At 36.4% G+C, this 22,016-nt stretch overlaps 1 protein-coding gene across 1 annotated transcript; it reads left to right on the top strand.

The window, feature by feature from the left end:
* Positions 1-9,569: 9,569 nt before the first annotated feature.
* LOC126654869 (probable terpene synthase 11) lies at positions 9,570-20,593 on the top strand. Its single transcript, XM_050348871.2, has 7 exons — positions 9,570-9,785; positions 9,867-10,116; positions 10,229-10,550; positions 17,837-18,055; positions 18,136-18,274; positions 19,042-19,290; positions 19,742-20,593. The coding sequence occupies exons 1-7, from the start codon at positions 9,633-9,635 to the stop codon at positions 20,048-20,050; spliced, it is 1,641 nt and encodes a 546-aa protein (XP_050204828.1). The 5' UTR covers positions 9,570-9,632; the 3' UTR covers positions 20,051-20,593.
* The last annotated feature ends 1,423 nt before the right edge of the window (positions 20,594-22,016 follow it).

Genomic DNA, 22,016 nt, shown 5'->3' on the forward strand with positions numbered 1-22,016 from the left:
ACTTATGGTCTCTTTTCTTTTAAAACCATATTATAAATTCTCATTTTGAGAAAACGTTTCAACTTCTCTCCAGAAGTTATTTTAGGTATCGCAATACCTAAAGAAAACCATTTATAATATAGACCCAATTGTCAAAACAATTCTCAGTCATATACTAAGTATTTAGCAAAACGGATTGCTAAATCTTTAAAACCGTTTAAACGTTGACTTTAACTCTTTCAAAGTCCGTTATAAACGTTTTACTTTACTTTTAAAATTTCCTATTAAAAGTCTTTAGGTTTAGGTTATAAAACCTTTTCACTTTCTTCCAAAACAAGTTATCGTTTTAAAACGTTTTCGGATCAACGAAACTATGTCAAGTTCTTAGGGCAAAAAGCCCCAAAAAGTCCCCATTCATCAGCGTCTCAGCACGGTGCATGATCGTGCACCTTGGGTGCAGGATCGTGCACCTCAGGGTAGTGCACAATCCTGCACCATTGGTGCATATTCGTGCACCCCACATTGGTGCATGGTCGTGCACCTCGGATTGTGCACGTTCGTGCACCTCCAAATGGTGCATGTTCGTGCACCCGAGTGCACAGCCCCGGAAAAGTCGATTTCACGGGCTTTCCGACGTGCTTTAACCCCGTTTTTTCGCCCCTAACACATATACACATTCCAATATATCCATATTCATGTTCGAAACGTAAAAATAATACGTTTACGTTTGATTTGATACTGTAACCGTATATAAACGAATATATATTTGAAATATATCAAAATAAACGTTTAATACGGGTATACTACCTCGATTACTTGAGTAATCGTTGAAGAAACGGAGATAGAATCGAGAAACGGACGAAGTGGCACGAAACCCTATTCGTCACTGTGCTTCAGAGCTTAAGCAGCTCTATTTTATTTCTTCAGATGAAGAAATGAAATGTTGGCCTTCATTTGGCTAACAATTAGGTATTTATATAATATTGGTTAAAGTGCAGTTTAGTACTAGCTCAATCATGCACAATAAACTAACTTCTAAACTAGTCGTCCGTAGTCTAAACAGAAACGATTTTCAAATTTCGTGAAAATTTTACCAAAAATCAAATAAAATATAACAAGAATAAAAATATAATTTTTATTCCCATCCGACTTATATTTTATTCTTAATAAATCATTTTCGATTTATTAAGTCTGCATTGACTGCCCTTGATAAAATTTCTACTTCCAAATTTTATCAAATTTTTACGATAACCTTTTTAAAATATTTCGCGAATATTAGCACCAAAAATATTCGCTAGAGGCTTATGAATTATTCTGCACCCAATTTATAAATCCATATTGTCTCCGTTAACTATATAGTTAATCAAATTTAAATTTAAAAAATTTAAATTTGAAATCCTATAGTCATAATATAAGTTTAGGGACACTTGTAAATTAAATTTATCTTTAAATTTATTTACCTATTCCCGTCTAATAAAATATTAGACACGTGGCTATAATTTGACCCTTAAATTTTCCGGGTATTACATTTTCTCCCCCTTATATAAATTCATCCTCGAATTTACATATAATTTTTTTTTTTTTTACTTATAATACAAACTTCACTTATACTTAATCTCACTTCACGTTTTATCTCACTTTATACTTTATGCTTTGCAAAGCATAGCACTATCTTGACCGGAATCCTCAATCATATCTTTCTTCCTCGCTGTTGTTCATATCATCTGTTTAAACTTTCGTTCATTAAACAGATTATCCAGTTTATATACTTCTTCTGATCCTATAATTTGTATAAAATACCTTTTACTCCCTAACTTAGCCTCCTGCAACGCATTCCAAGGACTAATCTCTACTCTCTTTTTCGTCAAGCGATCCAAGTAGGTATGTATAAGTTAGCACTATTTAACTTACTCCATGGTTATCGTAAAACTAGGTTACCTCTGCTAGCTTTCGATAACTCCACTTTTAGCATACCACCTTTGTCATACATACTCATTTATTATTATTTTTTATTTTTTTTCTTTTGTTTTCTTTTCAACCTTGGTTATTTATTTTTATTGAGATGACTTTTAGTATGTTTTAAGATTATTGTTTCATAAACTAACTACTCCTTTTTTACACTCCTTACAATTCTATACCTTGTATAGAATGTCCTTTATTTCATCCTCAATCTTTAGTAACTTCCTGTTACAGACTGGGTAACTGATCCTCTCTCTTACCGGGATGTGGTTGAATAGGTGTGGGTATGGTTATAATTCACTATCTCATCATAAAACACCTTTTAACTTCCTTTACAATCAACGCAAAACTATACTTCCATTACTAGTTTTCGGTATTTTCCAATATTAACTAGACTTCTTAACTTCTTTTCCACATATATAACCTCCTTGTTCACAGCTAACAGTTTTCCTAACTGCACTATAGCTGCTACTATCATGTTTAATTAACTGACTATCAACTTTAACTCCATTTTTAAAAAATCTCACGTTAAAAACAAAATGTTTATTATGTATTTTCCACTTTTAGTCGGCCATGCTTTACGCATTTCTGGCCCGACACACAAAATACATGTACATTAACCAGTCAGCCTAGACTTCATAGTCATAAGGCTCGGTTCTCGGAATTTATCTTTTGAAATTACTATTTCAATACAGTTTTCGAATTCTTTTTATACATATATGGAACTTATGTTGACAATTCAAGGCTAATTTAAGTTTACACTTATTATCGTGATCACTTGCACTTTTGGCTCACTGCCAAATTCACGCAAGTTTCACAACATCACCTCCATCATCGAGCACCTTGTATCTCTCCGTTCATCGATCGCAACAGTTAAAACTTAGATAACCGTCCTAGGAATATCATATCCCAATATCAAACCGATCTAACGGTTCGATTACTAGTTACTGGGGTTTTATTACACTTTGTTAGTTTCCAGATAACATCTGAAACTTACTCCTTCGATTCTTTATCTCTTTCTTACCTTGATAACATTTCCATTTATGTTAATCCAAGGTTTATTATACTGTTTAAGTATATTGTTTATTCATTAAATAATTAATAATTATTTATTAATGAATACCTCATTTGACACGACTTCACAAAATCTGTCAGTCGTTAACATAATTAACGACTCTCTCTTTACTCAAATCAGAACTAGTAGTTTAACTACTTGGTTCTGAGAATTATTTTCCTTTTCATCATCTTTCTTTTAATTAATTATTTCGTTGTTTATTGGTTAAGTGCTGAGGTTCACTCCTCTCAGACTTATGAGTTTTGGTTTATCTAACCACTCGTTTGGATTCAAGAGATATGTCCATTACTGACATCTGCTCTGTCTGTAAGACCAATCTCAAATCCATTTTAATTAAACACACACGTATGACTTTGTTCACCGACAGTTACTTGAAGTCAAACTAACCGATTTGTGTTTAACTAAATCCTACTCTCTCTTATCTTAACCGCAATTATCTTCTATTATCTACTCTTGAACTTTTATTTATCATAAAAGTCCATCACTAGACTTACATCACAGTCTATCTCAGAGTAAGAATGTAAATTCTCACTTCCTACTCTTCCCAATTCTAATTAGTTTATGATGTTTCGGAATGAAACATTAGAATCCGGATCTATATTGTTTGTTATGAACAATAAAAATCACAACATCTTATCTCCATTATCTTGTATCCTATCTTGACATTATTACAGAGTTTTCGTTCAAGTACGCTTACATTTTAAAACGAATACAATTTGTTTTGTAAACAAATTGTTTCTCAAACCATTCGTTTCAAACATATGTGTATATACGCACATATTCACCCACATATTCAAATATATGTGTGTACCAGCTGGATTTGTTTTTTAAATTCATCTCTTCAAAATTGTGAATCTAACAATTCATATTTCAAAACTTTTGTACAATTGTGGCTCAGAGTGATGACATCTTTCATCCCCAAAGAGTTGCAATACAATCCACTTTCTCTTTGATAAACTAATATACATGATGCATTCCCTATCAAAATCATGTTATATAAGTATATGTAATTTAAGTATTCCTTTTTCTATAGTGATTGTTGCAATGTGCATTCATGATGCATCTGAGCACAATAATACATTCTTTTTAAACAAAATTGCAATACTCACTCTGTAAGCTTCTTTCAAACTACTTCTCTGTAACATTTCAAGTTTCTTAATCCTAATACTTTATCCTCACATTAGAATTATTATTTCTTTACATTATTTGGTTGATTATCCATAGTTATTGATTTCTATTTTAAGGATGCAAGTTACTAACATCCCTAACTTATCAATTCACATTTATCATTCATCTTTTAATGTTTACTTGTATGTGTATTTCTTCTTGTTTAAGGATATAATTTATATCTGTAGTTTATGTTTTTTAATTCTAACGCGAATATTGAAAACATATAAATAGACCAACTTAAACATTAAACACATAACTAAACATTACCTGACGATGATCGCTGAGACGGAAACGCCTCACGAATCATCGGGCCTTTACCTCGCCCTCCGCGAAATTTTAGTTTTCCCTTATGCTTTCCCCCTCGCGGAAGAAAATAGGGGTTGTAGTGCCTCGCAGGTCCAGAGTTTCCTATCCTAGGAAATGTAGCAGTAGGTTCTTCGGGTTTGGTGTAATAGTACGGCTGGAGGGGTACATCATTCCTCCTCAACTTACTCTCTATCTGTTTTGCGCGCCCTGCCAGATATGCCACAGAATCAGACTTTACCGCCTTGAGTTCCTCAAACTCAGGCCCCAAACCTTTGACGTATCTACTTGCAACTTCCTCACCATCACAAACTAACTCAGGTACTTCTTCGCATTAACGCATAAACTCGATAGTGTATGCCTCCACATTCAAATCTTCTCTAGTATACTTGTACATATAATCCCTCAGCCTATCCAGAGTTTAGTTCTCTTGCATCTCCCACTCGCTCACATACTCCCACGACTGACTCGGCGAGTGTCTTATTTGCTGTTGAACCCTCCTTAGATGGTCCACCTCAGCTAAGAACTCTTTTACCTTAAATCCCAGATAAGTCGATGTAGCAGTCGATTCAGACACAGAGCTATGGCTATTTCCAGTACTTTTTATATCCTCATTCAAAATTCTCTCTAATTCCTCCACTCCAATAGCATCCTCCCATATGTCCATGTCACATGCTGATGTTGAGTCAACAGCCTCTAGGGGCTCAAATGTATCAGGTATAACAGGCAAACCTGGTACATTATGTGGATCAGACCCCACATGTGTATGAGCTCTACTTGGCCCAGACATACTGAAACACATGAAATTTCAGCATAAATACCATATGTAATAGTTATAGAAAAATCACATTTTTCATATAACAAGTATAAACTATTAAACCCATATAAGCAAAACACATAGCAATCAAACACAATTCAGAGAAAATCTAACTATTTTCTCGAACAAAAATTTAGAGGAAATCTTCGCTTTGTCCTGTATTCAAACAAAACCATCCTCCTCGAATACTGGTCATCTGTTCTGACCATTCCGCTCCATGATGGTAACTAGTTTCCAACTTAGGAACATCTCACATGCTCCATAAGTTGTAACATGTCTCGAACACAAGAATTTAGAGGAAATTTTTGCTTTGTCCTGTATTGAAACAGAACCATTCTCCTCGAATACTGGTCATCTGTTCTGACCATTATGCTCCATGATGGTAACGTGTTTCCAACTTAGGAACATCTCACATGTTCCATCAGTTGTAACGTGTCTCGAACACAAGAACAACTCATGTGTTCTTGATCTAAACATCAATACATACTATACACATGTGTAGTTGCTATCTATAGCTGATTGTATTTAATAACTGACAACTTATCAAGACAAGACTCAAATTCTATGTTGCTACAATAGTTTACTAGGAATCTTTATGACTTCTAGTACCTCTACTTAACATATATCAGCAACAATACTTCAGACATTCATGTCCTAAAACATTGCTCTGATACCACCTTTTGTCACGACCCGATTTCCCCCTCGAAACTCGAGCCGAGACCGCTGCTAGGAAATGGGAATGGTTGTTCTGAAACCCGTAGCAAGCCTAAAACCTCTACAAATTTTTCGCAAATATAAATCTAGATCGTACCTTGCGTACAAACCGTTTTCAGAAAACACCGTTAAAACATTTTTTCATTTAACGTGGAAGACACGTTCTGAAAAATATTCATATAAGTGAAATCACGTTTTCAGAAATGCTGGTTGAATAACCCTAATTATTATTACCCACTCGCATTTCTGAAAACCAGTGTGGTGGTACAAGGACTTAACTCACGTGCCTTGCCTCACAGGCAGCCCTGCCTCAAACCACGCATCTGAACAATATATTTAATAAAATATATCGAAACACATTTATCTTTCAGAGCGTTATATCAAATATATTTAAAACATGCACATTATGCACACAAACGTAAGGCCAGCTAAACAATACACAGTGTCTTTACAGACCAAAGACACGAAGCTTGGCCCACCCGAAGGGGACACCATAAAACACTATATGCCTATAAAGTAGCCACCTAGTAGAGTTAGACAAAGTCAGGTTCCTATCAGAGTATATAGACAGAGGAACCCTGACGTGGCCACAAGCATATCAAACCTATATACACTATTGCAGCATCTAAGAGTTTAAAGTGTTATTTACATAACAGCAAGATAAGCTTCCATGATGGAAAAGGGTGGAAGCTCGACCAAACCCATTAGCTAGGTACCTGAAAATGATAAAAAAACAACAGAGTCAGAAATATAAATATTTCTGAGTGAGTAGATATGTTTACAATTAAATACCAAAATCGCGTATAGACAAAATATCAGTATATAAAAATATTACCAGTCCTCGATCCAAATGAAACCCTAATCCTGTTACGTTAGAATATTTTTCATATATAATGCATATGCTCAACTCTTGTTTAATACGGGATGAGCTGTATACATATGTATCATAGCCATCTTAACTATGTATAGGGTTGCTGGGCCGAAACTTAAATCACTGCCACCTCAGGACTACCCATTAGGTTTAAGCCGCTTTACAAGCATCTAGCTTAAAACCTAATCTCAATATGTATGCTTATAATATTTGCCTCTCATCTAGTTCATTAACACCGGTGATCACATAGTCCTATTGTTGCCCAATAGATAGCTCGTTTCAATGGATCTTCCTTGGTTAAGTTTCATACTTAGTGCGATTTATGGATTTAAAAACAATTGCATACTAATTTTCAAAAGTAAACAAATAAACTCACAAACACTGCTAGGTCTGGAACTTAATCCTGTGGTTGAGGTCAGACTGCTGGCTAGCTGGTCGGACTAAACACACAAAGTAAATAGGATAAAACATATCAATATATGTTCTCTATAAATTTCTAGGTCCATAAATCCAATTTTAGGTCAAACATATAATCATATAAACACGTAGCACTTATGGTCTCTTTTCTTTTAAAACCATATTATAAATTCTCGTTTTGAGAAAACGTTTAAACTTCTCTCTAGAAGTTATTTTAAGTTTCGCAATACCTAAAGAAAACCATTTATAGTATAAACCCAATTGTCAAAATAATTCTCAGTCATATACTAAGTATTTAGCAAAACCGATTGCTAAATCTTTAAAACCGTTTAAACGTTGACTTTAACTCTTTCAAAGTCCGTTATAAACGTTTTACTTTACTTTTAAAATTTCCTTTTAAAATTCTTTAGGTTTAGGTTATAAAACCTTTTCACTTTCTTCCAAAACAAGTTATCGTTTTAAAACGTTTTCGAATCAATGAAACTACATCAAGTCCTTAGGGCAAAAAGCCCCGAAAAGTCCCCATCCATCGGCGTCTCGGCACGGTGCACGATCGTGCACCTTGAATTTTTGAATTTTCAATTATAGTCAAAACTTTAAATTTTACTTTTTAAAATCCAAACCTTTTAATTTTTATTAATTGCAATCAAAAGTTTATACTAACTCTTTTTATAAGTTAAACTATTTTTAATAATTTGGTCATAATCATAGAAGATGTAAAGTTTGGATTTTAAAAAATAAAATTTAAAGTAAAGATTAAAGATGTAAAAAAATTTCTCTAAACTCTTTCTTTCTTTTCAGAAATCCTAGCCGCAATAAGAGGGATTTTATTTTGGCCATTTTTTGGTTCAAAATTACCTCCCTACCTTATCGTTCTCGTATTTTGTTTATTTTGCGTCAATAATCAAGGATTTGAGATCTGTTGGTATTTTTCTTTTCTCCTTTATGGATGTTTTGTCTTCCTTTGTGGAGTTATGGCTCTTAACCTTTATGGGTTTTACTATTTCTTTAATGGAATTATCTACGGAGTGTAGATCTGAAGTGCTATCAGTAGAAATCTTATTTTTAATATTCTCTCAATCGGACTCATTCAAAGACCAGAGAGTCGATTTGTGTTTAAAATAACCTTCGAGTGGAGCGGACGGATCGCCGAGTTGCATATTCAAAGAGCTCCGTCAATGCTATTGAAGAAATTAGATATGATTTTCTGTTATTTTACTAATGTTCTATTATACTTTTTGAATGTATTGATTTATTTTTAATTCAAAAAAAATATTACTAAAATTTTAGTTATAATTATAAAAAAAAAACTTTCAAATCGAATATAATTATAAAAATAAAAAGATTTGGTCATATTTGATAAAATGTATAAAAATTTAAATTTAAAAAATGATTAGAGGCCATCAAAGTTTAATCATCAAAATATATACAACTTACGATTTGGATAGCTTGAAATTAAATTATCCGAATTAAATGCTAGTAAGACCATGTTCCATTGTCAAACTTCAAAGAGTTTGTTTTGGTGGCTTCAGTTGAAAATTAATTAGAATAATAAATAAGATTTGTTAAATGATGCAATCAAATCAAATGGAATTCATGAATTGAATCAAACCAATTTAATACCTGTCAATTTGGTCTGGTCGGGACACTACAAAAAATATTAAAATTCACAGCAAATATTTTTACTGCTAATGGTGATAAAATTGTTACTATTAACATATAGCAACAAAAAAAAAATTGTGGCATGTTGCTGCTAATAAAACGTTGCCTTAAGTAATTGGTAACAAAATTTACTGTAAAATGCTGCTATAACTTAACTAATGGCAGCAACTTTTGAAATTAATGCTGCAAAATGTTTTTTAGAGGCGCGCGTTTCTTTTGTTGAAGTAAATACAAATGGTCTGATTCCAACAAAAAAAAATTAGTTGCAAAAGAATTTGTTGCCAAATACAGAATTCCTTATAGTGGGAGATTATGAAAATTAAATAAATATAGACTAAAGTCTAAATTAATATATATGAAAGTACAAAATTATATAAATGTATGATTTATCAGTTTGGTTTAATTTATTTATATTTTAATACTAAAAATCTAACCAAATTAACTAAAAAGTATTAAAATATACCAATTCAAGCCAAAAAAAAACAAAAAAACAAATCAAATTAAGTTTGATTTAGATTTGATTTTTGGTTCGGTTGAATTCAGAGGGCTATATATACACAATGGTATAGCACTTAATTAGTAGAGAGCACGAGATACATACAAGTACAAGAAAAAAAAAACAGCATTTTCATAGAGATCTAGTTTTGAATTAATAGTATAGTACAATGAGTGTTATAATTACTAAAAATGTGACTATGTCCTGCCCTAAGGTTCCCCTGGGATGGCGATCAAGATCATATCAGGCCACCCCTTGTATGCATTTTAATTCAGCGACCATCAAATGCCGCATTTCAACCATCCCAAACCGAACTCGAAAGGTTCCGGTTTTTTCTTCTTAAGTCGTTTTTCGGAAACTTTTATAAACAACTAACTATAGTACTAATATTATTTCATGGCAGGCTGATCAAAAACCGAAAAGTTTAGAAGAATTGCGAGAATGTATGAGAAAAGAACTTGTTTCTTCGTCCAGTCCGACAACTACACTAAAGTTGATAGATTCAATCCAACGAATCGGAGTTGGATACCATCTCGAGGAAGAAATTAATACGATACTCGAGAAATCAATGGAATGGAACGCGGGCGAAGATCTCTTTTCCACTGCACTTCGCTTCCGCTTGCTCAGGCATAACGGCTTTCCTGCTCAATCTGGTATAACAAGTTTGACTGAAGTATTTTCTTTAACTGTTGGAATAATTATTTAGTAAGATTCGGACGTATCAAATTAAAATTACTTCTCCAAATAAAAATCTGGCATGCACAGATGTTTTCAGGAAGTTCATGAACAAGGATGGAAAATTCAAGGAATCTTTACGAAAAGAGGCGTCGGGTATGGTGAGTTTGCATGAGGCATCGTACTTGGGCACAGTAGATGAAGATGAACTAGTGGAAGCCATGGAATTCACAAGAAGTTGCATAGGGTTGGATGTTCCTAGGCACCTGAGGATGCCAAGGTTGGAAGCTAGAAATTACATTCATCACTATAGCTTGCAAACCAACAACAACATAACTCTAAAAGAGTTGGCCATATTGGATTATAATCATGTCCAATCACTCCATCGAAATGAGTTGGATGAGATTGTCAGGTGATCATGTCGTTTCACTTTTCTAGTAGGAATCATTTTCATCATCAAGACAACAAACATGAAAAAAAATCATCTAAACTAAGTTAAAAAGAGGCTCTCCCGATGGTAGAAACTTCTCTCTGCCCGGATTCTGACTCGGCGGCCAATGATGACTCTGGCCGCGACACCAAAAAAGTAAAAAACCGATCTTCTTCCGAAGATGTTTCTGCTACGGCGGATGCCCCAGAAAAGGTTCTCGCCATGGACGTAGAAACCAGTTATGACAAAGATAGTGGCGGAACCACCACCAAGGACAGCATTGATACTGAGATGGAAGAAGAGGCCAGCAAAAACGATTCTACTCCTCCTGAGAACCATATCCGCCCGAGTGTATCATTTAAGGATACCCTCCTCAATGGTGAAAGATTAAACCTTGACGATATGAACACTGATGAAGTTTGCCTCAATCTCTCAGAAAAGGACATTGAAATTGGTAATGCAAAAGGAATCCCTGTCATTAACTTCTCTGACAGAATCCACAACTTGATAGCCCAAAACATGAAACTTTGTGTTATCGTTCGTCTTTTGGGAAAAACTATTGGTTATAGGACTCTCCTCAATCGTCTCCTCAAACTTTGGAAGCCGAAGGATTATCCTAGCCTTATCGATTTGGATAACAACTTTTTCATGGTTCGATTTTATTCTACAGAAGATTATTCTAATGCACTGTCTGGAGGTCCTTGGGTTCTATTTGGTCACTATCTCACAGTTCAACCTTGGAACCCGTCCTTCTCTTCAGATAATACCACTGCCACTTCAGTTATGGCTTGGGTTCGCTTTCCTGGTCTTCCAGTCCAATATTACCATAATCATGTGCTTAAAGCCATTGCCTCCACTATTGGACACGTTATCAGGATTGATCACAACACTGAAGCTAAGGAGCGGGGAAAATTTGCGAGACTTGCCATCAACCTGGATTTAAAGAAGCCTCTAATCTCCAAAATCCTTATTGATGGCAGATTGCAAAAAGTCGAATACGAAGGCCTGCCCATTATTTGTTTCGAATGCGGAAGATATGGTCACAGGGAAAATTTGTGCCCTTTCAGCAAACAAATAGCTGAAGAACCCAACTCTCAACCTACGAACCCTCCGGTGGCCTCCATTCAAGCTCCGGTGGACACGACAGAGGATTCATCCTTCGGGCCTTGGATGCAGGTGATGAACCGCAGAAGGAAACCTGATAATTATGGTAAGAAGACCGACCCCAATGGAAACAACTCCTCTGGCTCAAGATTCGCTTCTATCGCTGATTTGGTGGAAGAAAATCAGCAACCCAAATCTCTTGAAGGAAATAAAACTATTCACACCACAACGTTCACTTCCACAATAGCCAACAACGTGATTCCTGCTGATAAGAAATCTGCCTCTACGACTTCTACTAACAACAAAGGGAAGAATAAAGCCCAACTCACTGTCCAAAACTTCAGGCCCATCTCTAAGACCCAACAGACTCAGCAGAATACTCTCACGCAATCCCACGCAACCCACGTTGCTTCTTCTTCCACGCCCAGCCCAGATGTTATCATCTCTCAGAATCTTCATGCTAGCAAAGCCACCGCCACTGCTGACCCCTCCCTGTCATCTGTCAAAATATCCTTAGACCCCTCTAAACATACTGCCGTTGCTGTTGTTACTAGTCCTGAAGTTACAGATCAAGCCATTCAGCTGAACAAACTTTCTCTTAGGGACAAATTCAATCCCAAAGGCCCGGATAAACCTCGCAACCAGTGGAGCGTCAAAATCAATAAAAATTCTAAAAGCAACGCGAAAACTAGGAAAAAGAAGGATGCTAACCTGCTTCCAAATTCCATCATTGAAGACATCTTCACTGAAGCAGGCATCATGGCTAATGTGAATAACACTTCAGACCCAAGTTCTCTCATCGATTTTCAGACATCGAAAGGACAAGTTCCTAACGAAATTAATGCTCCCCTATAATGGTGGTTGGTTGTATCTCTTCCCTTTATATATTTTTTTTAATGAATTTAAGTCTTTTCATTTGGAATTGCCAAGGAGCAGCAAGTAATGCTTTTTTTCGTACCTTTCGTTCTTTCCGTAACTGCTATAATCCTACTCTTGTTGTCTTAGTCGAACCTAGAATTGCAGGGATTAAAGCTGACAACTTTATCCGCCGTTCTGGCTTTGATTTCTCTCATCGAGTAGAGGCTCAAGGTTTCTCGGGAGGGATTTGGCTTCTTTGGAACTCGAACATTAATGTTTCAGTGCTTCTCAATCACCGCCAATTCGTCCATGTTTCTATCAACTATAGTGATGGGGCTAACAACGGTCACTTCCTCTTCACTGCTGTTTATGGCAATCCTCACCCTCATCTCCGTCAAACTTTATGGAGAGAGCTCTCTTCCATTGGTTCTAGTATTTCTAATCCTTGGTTACTTGCAGGAGATTTTAATGCCATTCTTAACGCTAATGATAGGAGAGGAGGCTCTCGTATCAGAAATATTGGTTGTCCATCCTTTAATCAGTTTCTGAATATCAATTCTCTTACCCAAATTGATTTTGTTGGTCCAGGTTTCACTTGGAGGCGTGGAACTCTTTTCCAACGTCTGGATAGGGGCATCTGCAACAATAGCTGGCAGCAAACCTTCCCTGATGCTGTTATCCATCACCTTCCGAGAATCCAATCCGATCACAGACCCATCCTCGTCAAGCTTAATGCTGGAAATCCTTCTGTTCCTTCGCAAAGACCATTCCGCTTCCTTGCGCCTTGGCTGACCCACCAGGATTTCCCGCTTTTAGTTAAAGATTGTTGGAACAATTATGATTCTATCAATAATAACATTGCTTCTTTTTCTAACAGGATCAAAGACTGGAATTACAACACCTTCGGCAATGTGTTCAAGCAGAAGAAGACCCTCTTGGGCCGTATCAACGGAATTCAGAAATATCTCGATAATTATCCTTCCACCTTTCTTCGTAACCTGGAAATTCAGCTTAAAAAAGACTTGGATGAAATCCTCCTGCGGGAAGAAGCGATATGGCTGCAAAAATCTAGATCCAACTGGATCATGTTCGGTGATCAAAACACGTCTTACTTTCATGCTAAAACTGTTGCTCGGAGAAAGAAAAATCGTATTCTTTCTCTAAAAATTGGTGATGGTAACTGGTGCGAAGACCAAACTGAACTTCGTAACATGGCAGTTTCTTTTTTTACTGCTCTCTACACCGAAGATATTGGTAACAGACCTGTCTATCAAGTTCGTGGCTTCTTCCCCTCTCTTGACAACAATATGGTCCAGATGCTTAACAATAATGTCAGCAATGGTGAGGTCCACCAAGCACTCTTCCAAATGGACCCGTGGAAAGCTCCTGGAATCGATGGAATTCCGGCAGCCTTCTATCAAAATCAGTGGGCAACTGTCAGCACTTCGCTTTGCAACATGGTTCAGCGGGTTTTTACCGAGGGAAGTATGGATATCGATACTAATAAGACTCTAATTTCCCTTATTCCTAAATCTTCTAAACCCGCCACCATCAAAGATTTTCGGCCGATCAGTCTTTGCACTGTCATGTACAAACTGGTTACGAAGGTTATCACTAACCGTCTCAAACCTATGATGCCTCGTCTTATCAACCCTACGCAAGTCAGCTTCGTCGCCGGTCGCAATATCACTGACAACATCATCATTGCTCAGGAAGTAATTCACTCTATGCGCTGTAAAAAAGGAAAGGAAGGTTGGTTCGCTATCAAGGTTGACCTTGAGAAAGCTTTCGACCGGCTCAATTGGAACTTTATTGAAGACACGCTTTCTGATGCAGGCATTCCTACTCACCTCACTCGGGTTATTATGTCCTGCGTCTCGACTTCCCATTTAAATCTGCTCTGGAATGGTTCCATGTCTCAAGAATTTAAGCCTTCTAGGGGGATCCGTCAGGGGGATCCCCTTTCTCCTTATTTATTTATTATGTGCATGGAACGCCTCTCCCATCGAATTGATTTAGCTATTTGTAGAGGAGAGTGGCAACCAATTAATTTGAACAAAAATGGGCCTAATCTCTCTCACCTTTTTTTTGCAGACGATCTAGTGCTTTTTGGGAAAGCGAAGGATGATCAGGCCATCAATATCAAGACCATTTTGGATGATTTTTCAACTAGTTCCGGTCTGAATGTCAGCCTGTCAAAAACGAAAATTTTCTTCTCTTCTAATGTGGAATTCCAGCGTGCCGAGGCTATCAGTAACATGTTTGGTTTCAAAAGATCTAACGACTTGGGAAAGTACCTTGGAGTTCCTCTTCTTCACTCGCGTGTCACTAAAGAAACCTACGCCTACATTTTAGACAAGATCCAACAAAAGCTCAATGGCTGGAACGCAAATCTTCTTTCTTTGGCCGGCAGGATAACTCTTGCTAAATCTGTGCTTATGGCTATTCCGGGGTACACTATGCAGACTACATCCCTTCCGAAAGGGCTTTGCGATAGCATTGATCGCGTTGTCCGTCAATTCATTTGGGGCAAAAAAGACGGATCTCGGAAACTCAGTCTTGTTAAATGGGAGGATATGTGCAAGCCTTGCAACTACGGTGGCGGAGGTATTCGTGAGCTGAATAAACAAAATAATGCGTTCCTTATGAAGATTGGCTTTGCCATCATCACTAGACCTGATCTGTTTTGGGTCAAAGTTATTCGATCCAAATACAAGTGGAAGGACAATAATCCTCCTCCCAACGTCAAAGGTCGCTGTTCGACTATTTGGAGAAGCATTTCCCATCTCTGGACTGACATATCCCGCGGTACTCATTGGGCCTTGGGAAATGGTAAGAGAATCAGCTTTTGGAGCGACTCTTGGCTTGGTGACCTCGGTCCTTTGAGGCTTCAAACCAACACCCTTCTTCAGGAATCTGACCTCGCCAAGAATGTGAATGACGTCGTTATTAACGGGAATTGGCACTGGGAATACTTCTCTAATATTCTCCCCTGCTCTGTTTTACTTCGCATCGCAGCGGTAAAGCCTCCTTCAAACTCCGATCCTGAGGATGAAATGTATTGGGGCCTCTCTAGCTCCGGTAACTTCAGTGTCAGCTCCGCGTACAAAGCTCAGGTCACGCTTTGCAGGGATGAAGATAGCATCAACTGGAAAGCTATTTGGAGATGGCCTGGAGCTCACAGAGTTCGTACCATGCTTTGGTTAACTGCTATTAATAAGCTTCTAACAAACAGTGAACGTAGCAGAAGGCACTTGACTAGCGATGAGTCATGCGAAATCTGTGGCTGCGGCATTGAGGATAGGGATCACACTCTTCGTCTTTGTATTTTTGCTAGGGAAGTGTGGACAAAATTAATTCCTTCAACCTCTGTTCATAATTTTTTCAGCTTGCCCTTTGATCTTTGGTTCTCTAAAAACTTGCAGGTAAAAGACATTGATGATGGCGAGAAGTGGCTTATCACCTTTGGCCTCACCTGCTGGTCTTTATGGAATCATCGGAATAACTTCATCTTTAATAATGATCGGTGCAGCTCTGAGATGCTCGTTCAATCTATCCTCCAGATGGTTCACTACACGGTTTCCGCCAAGAAGTTCGCTAGCCTGTCCAATCCTGGATTAAAGTTAAAATCTGAGCATCTTATTGGTTGGGATCCCCCACCTGAAGGTTGGGTGAAAATTAACACAGACGGAGCGGTTAGAAATCTTGAGAACATAGCAGCTGCTGGTGGGTTAGCACGCTCCAGTTGTGGTGCTTGGCTTTTCGGGTTCAGTAGGAATATTGGTGTTTGTTCGGTCCTTCAAGCTGAGCTTTGGGGTGCGCTGGACGGGTTAGAAGCTGCCTGGAATCACGGCTTCAGACATGTTATTTTAGAAATGGACAGCAAACTCGGTGTTGACAGCCTAAAGAATGAGGATAACTGCATTAATAGCAACACGAACATTCGAAGGGCTATCAGAAATTTGATCAACAAAGACTGGTGTGTTTCCATCCGTCACATTCACAGGGAAGGGAACCGTGTTGCTGATCGTATGGCCAATATCGGATTCTCCCACCATGTGGGGCTGCTGCATTATGATAACATCCCGAAGGGTATCTATAGCTTCATTACTGATGACAACGCCGGGGTCTCTATTCCCCGTATGTGTAGAAGCTTGTAGCCTTCTCCTTGTTCTGGCCTTGGCCTATCTCTGTGATCAAAAAAAAAAAAGACAAGAGTATAAATCCCATTTTTTTATCTTTTAAAGATTAAATAAATTATTATATTAATAATTGTTTAAATAAGAGACCAAATGTCGTAAAAAGGCCAAACTTTTCACAAAAGTCCCGACCTTTCAATTTTGTCGATTTTGGCCAAAAACTGATTATTTGGTTTCACAAAAGTCCTGACCTTTCAATTTTGTCGATTTTGGCCAAAAATAGATTATTTGGTTTCACAAAAGTCCCGACTTTCAATATATGTGCATGCCATGTAGGCGCCACATAGGCAAATTGAAATCAAATTGAGAGTTGGCCACAATTGAAACCAAATAATCTGTTTTTGGCCAAAATCGACAAAATTGAAAGGTTAGGGACTTTTGTGAAACTTTTATAAAAAGTTTGGCATTTTTACGACATTTGGCCTAAATAAGAAAGAGAATTGTAAATTAAAACACAAACTTTACCCTAATTGGCAATTGCAATATGAACTTTAAAACTTGGCAAATTAGCAAATTGGTACACCAACTTTCATTTTTTGTCAAATCGGTACACCGAACTAGAAAAACACTAATGTGGATATGTAATATATATACAACCACTTGTTGTTGTCGGTGTACTAGTTTGCCAAAAAATAAATTGGTGTATAATTTGCCAAGTTTCAAAGTTTGTGTTGTAATTAAAATTTAAAATAAAGTTCGTGTATTAATTTGCAATTAAACCAATAAGAAATTAGCATTTTATTCAAACAATCTATATTTGAAATAATTATTTCGAAACAATAAAAAAATATAATTTTTTTATGAACTAAAAAAAATTCTAAATTGTAAGAAATATGTATAAATGAATTTTGTAACATCAAATTACATATGGGCAAAATGAACTTATCTACCCACAACTATTGAGATTTTGCCAAATATACTATAATCTTCAAAAAATTACAGGATCAAACTAACACAACTTTTTGTTTGCAAGACATTTATCGATCTCAATATAATTACAAATATATCAATTAATTTTATTTTATTTTATGAATATATCAATTAATTTAATCATTTTAATTATTGATCAGTCGAATTCAATAGTCGTATTCTGATTTGCATATTTAGGTGGTGGAAACAGTTGGGATTGGTGGAGAAGCTTGGTTTTGGGAGAGATAGACCACTGGAATGCTACCTTTGGACTGTGGGAATATTTCCAGAGCCGTATAATTCAATTTGCCGTATCGAATTAACAAAAACAATTGCAATCTTACTAGTTATTGATGATATTTTCGACACTTACGGCTCATTACCTGACCTAATTCTCTTCACCGACGCCATTCGAAGGTTTGCACATAATTTTTACATATTTAATTAGTAGCGATATTACAAAATTGATCTCTGACAATGTTATTGGCATAATTTAGGTGGGATCTTAATGCAATGGAATCACTTCCAGAGTATATGAAGATATGTTATATGGCATTGTACAACACTACTAATGACATTGCGTATATTATTCTTAAACAACATGGATTCACCATTGTTTCTCACTTAAAAAAAACGGTAAATGTTCAATAAACACCTATTTAGAATCAATTTACGTATTTCAAGAAATTAAAAAGTGTGTTTGGAATTTTGAATTTGAGTTTTCAAAACAAACTTGTACCAAATTGGATAATTTTTATGCATTTAAGCCAAAAAAGACTATGTTAGAAAGAAATTTAATGAAACAAAAAGAACTGAAATTAAATTTTTTGATTTTTCAAAACAAACCGAAATAAATAAAAATTTGAGGAACTGGTTATTTCAAATTATACCAAATTGATCAGTACTGTCAGTTTTTCAATTAGGATATTTCAATTCGGTTTACATGGCAGCTATCCTAAAAACATTATATCTAAAATGGACCAGATAAGAAATTTTAATCTATTTATTATATCGGACGAAATTGTACTGAATGTTTTAACTGTTTTTTATAATCGAATTGAGCCTGAATATACAAAATTAAATTTTCAAACTAAATGAAACCGGTCAATTCAATCAATTTTTGGTTTGGTTATTTTGGTTCAGATAAATTAGAACTTAACTCTATTATTTTACATAAAAAAAGTCAAATCAAACTAAACAAAAACAATAATACAATTGAACCAAAATTTTATTTTATTTTTAAAAGGAAATTGAACCGGAATTTTTATTTTTGAATGTCCTATGAGCATCAAAATTTGGTTGAATTTGTTTTAGTATGCACGTTAAACAACTTTTTTCAAAATTTCAGTAAGAAACTGAATCTAAGGTTATTAATGAGCTAATGAGATGATATAATTGTACAGTGGATAGACATGTTTGAAGCTTTCTTAGTTGAAGCGAAATGGTTCAACAATGGATATGTGGCCACTCTCGAGGAATATCTACATAACGGGGTAACCACTGGAGGCACTTATATGGCATTGGTTCATTCTTTTTTTCTCATGGGGCGTGGTCTTACTCACCAGACAGCGGCGATGATGCAACCATACCCTCCTCTCTTCTCTTTCTCAGGAAGAATTTTAAGGTTATGGGATGATCTGGGAACTGCAAGGGTACGTATATCATTCCGCTATGTTCATCGTTTATCATCATTCGTTAATTTAATCGAAAGCAAATAACTCTTAGTACTTTCAACATTTGTCGTAATTTACATTTTTATTTCTCCTATTTTTAAAAAAAATCAAACTATTTACTTGCCAAATGTCGGTTTTCATGCCCTTTAATGCAATTTGAAGAGAAAATTTAAACAGCGGGGTCAAAAAATACAAAAAAGATTTGTAAATCAAAATTTAACAAATATATGGATTGGCAAGATAACGTTTTTGAAACAGGAACTTTTTGGATAAAAATGATATTATATATAAGGATTTCGGAATGAGTTAAGCCGTATAAAATATAAAAAAATTGTAAATTTAAAAAAAGAAGGTGAAACCGAAATCCGCTTTTAGTTATGTAATAAGTGACTAACAATATCAATTTGTGGTAAAAATAATAATGATGTAGGAGGAGCAAGAGAGAGGAGGAGATGTGGCAAGTAGCATAGAATGTTTAATGAGAGAAAAAAATATTTCAAACGAGGAAGAAGGAAGGAAACAAGTAAGGCAAGTTATTCGAAGCTTATGGAGAGAGCTGAATGGTGAAGTAATGGGAGGAAGTGCAATGCCCCTATCGATCAAGAATGCTTCATTAAATCTAGCAAGAACTGCCCAAGTTATATACCAGCATGCCGACGACAACAATGGTTCGAGCGTTGATGATCAAGTACAAAAACTCATCTATCGACCGATCCCACTGCTGATGCCACGAAATTGAGGTGAGACGGAAAATTCAGAATTGAGTGGAAATGTAGATGAACCGATGGCATCATACGTTATACAACTGGCGTGGCTACCATTTTAAATTCAATATTCAATTTAACCGTCTAAAAAAATATTTATAATTTTAAGGGTTAATTCCATAAAAAGTCACGACCTTTACACGAATTTTCATTTTAATCACGACTTTTAAAAGTTGCCATATAAAACTACGACCTTTCATTTTTTTTTTAAATCTATCACCAAATCAATTTCTGGTGTATTTTTGATGACGTGGCCACCATAATCCGGCAGATTTGAAAAAAAATAAAGAGTAAAATTCACCGGAAAAAATAGTCGGTGATAGATTTGAAAAAAAAAATGAAAGGTCATGGTTTTATATGGCAATTTTTAAAAGTCGTGATTAAAATGAAAATTCGTGTAAAAGTCGTGATTTTTTATAGAATTAACCCTAATTTTAAACCATTATTCTTTCCTTCTTCTCTTATTATTACTTTCCGAATAATTGTTTCACACATCTATTGTACCACATTATTTGTATAAAGAACTAATAATCTGTGTGAATTTTATTTTATTATTTATAATATTCGTACAGTTATATAAATATTCCAATAAATATTCCATTTATGTAATGTATGTGAAATAAAAAATCTTCCTTTTGGCTTCTATTGCACATCAATGATACATTAGTGATAAATCACCAACTGGGATCCGAGTTTTATCAACCTGCACACCACAAACAGACGGAGGTCAGAAGGAATTCCGGTGGAGATCATCGGACGTTCACTCCGACGCTCAAGTAAGGTTTTCAGGTAGAGAAAGAAGAAGAAGAGAAAGAGAGTAATCTGAGTTGAAGGAAAAAGAATTACCTAGGGTTTGCCCTTAAACCCTCTATTTATAGTTAGGGTTTAAGGACAAACCTGCCTTACTGGCAGGCTGTGAGTCGCGTGGTCCCAAAATTCAATTATGCCTACGTGGAGGAATATCTCTGCGTGAGGCGCAGGTTGTTAGGTGTGTCAGAGGGAACATTCCTCATGTACCTGTCAGAAAATCTTCTGTGGTCCCAGGATCCAGTACACAAGCGTGTACTCTTGGGCAGGACCTCGGAGCTCGGTCAAAGCCCGAAGCCCGGATAACTTGGGGACCAAATTGTCATAGTTCTTGCACTTGAGAATATCTCGAAGCTCGGGCCGTATGATTCGAGCTTTTAGGTCTATCAGCCCGGAGCTCGGCCCGGGTCTGAGTTGGATATATCTCGGAGCCCGGATAGGATCTTTGATCCGACCTTATCGAAAACGAATGCCTTGTTGATGTTCGAATGCCCATCGATCCGGTGACCCCCCAAGTCGTGTGATCTGTGATTTAGGAGAAGGTCGGAAGTTGTCATCAGGTCGGTGAAATGCTTGACTTAGCGATGTTCGTTCTTGGCAAGGTTGTTTCGCCCCTATTAAATGTGCTACGTTATCACTAGTCCCCCCCCCAGTGTGTCGGATATTTATGTCCGAGTTGGTAGTATTCTTCGGGGTCTCAAGTCACGTGAGTGTTGGCGCGATTGTCCTATTGTCGACCACTTCTGACACCGAGCCGCTTGTCAGAAGGATTAGCTGGTGGGATATAGTGATGTGAAAGGACCTGTCCTTTCGCGGTGGTGTGCATGACAGCTGTTGGGGTGGGTGTCCTTGATGGCGGTTGTGCTTCTACTCACGTTTTAGCCACGTGTCTGACAGTTATTGCTAGTGCGATTTTCTAGGAGACGTTTTGAGTGGGAAGAGAGAGAAAAATTAAAGGCGTGTCCTTTCAATTTCCCTCTCTTTCTCAGTTATAAGCTTCATTTTTCAAAAACTTATAAACTTTTCCCTTTCTCTCTGAATTTTTCATCTTCTCCAAGTTCCTTCGTCTCTTTCGTTTTTCACAAAAAACCTCCTGTTCCTGTTGCTTCGCCGTAGACGAGACCTGCTGGTGCT

Source organism: Mercurialis annua, linkage group LG7 (assembly GCF_937616625.2).
Source record: "Mercurialis annua linkage group LG7, ddMerAnnu1.2, whole genome shotgun sequence".
Classification (NCBI taxonomy): domain Eukaryota; kingdom Viridiplantae; phylum Streptophyta; class Magnoliopsida; order Malpighiales; family Euphorbiaceae; genus Mercurialis; species Mercurialis annua.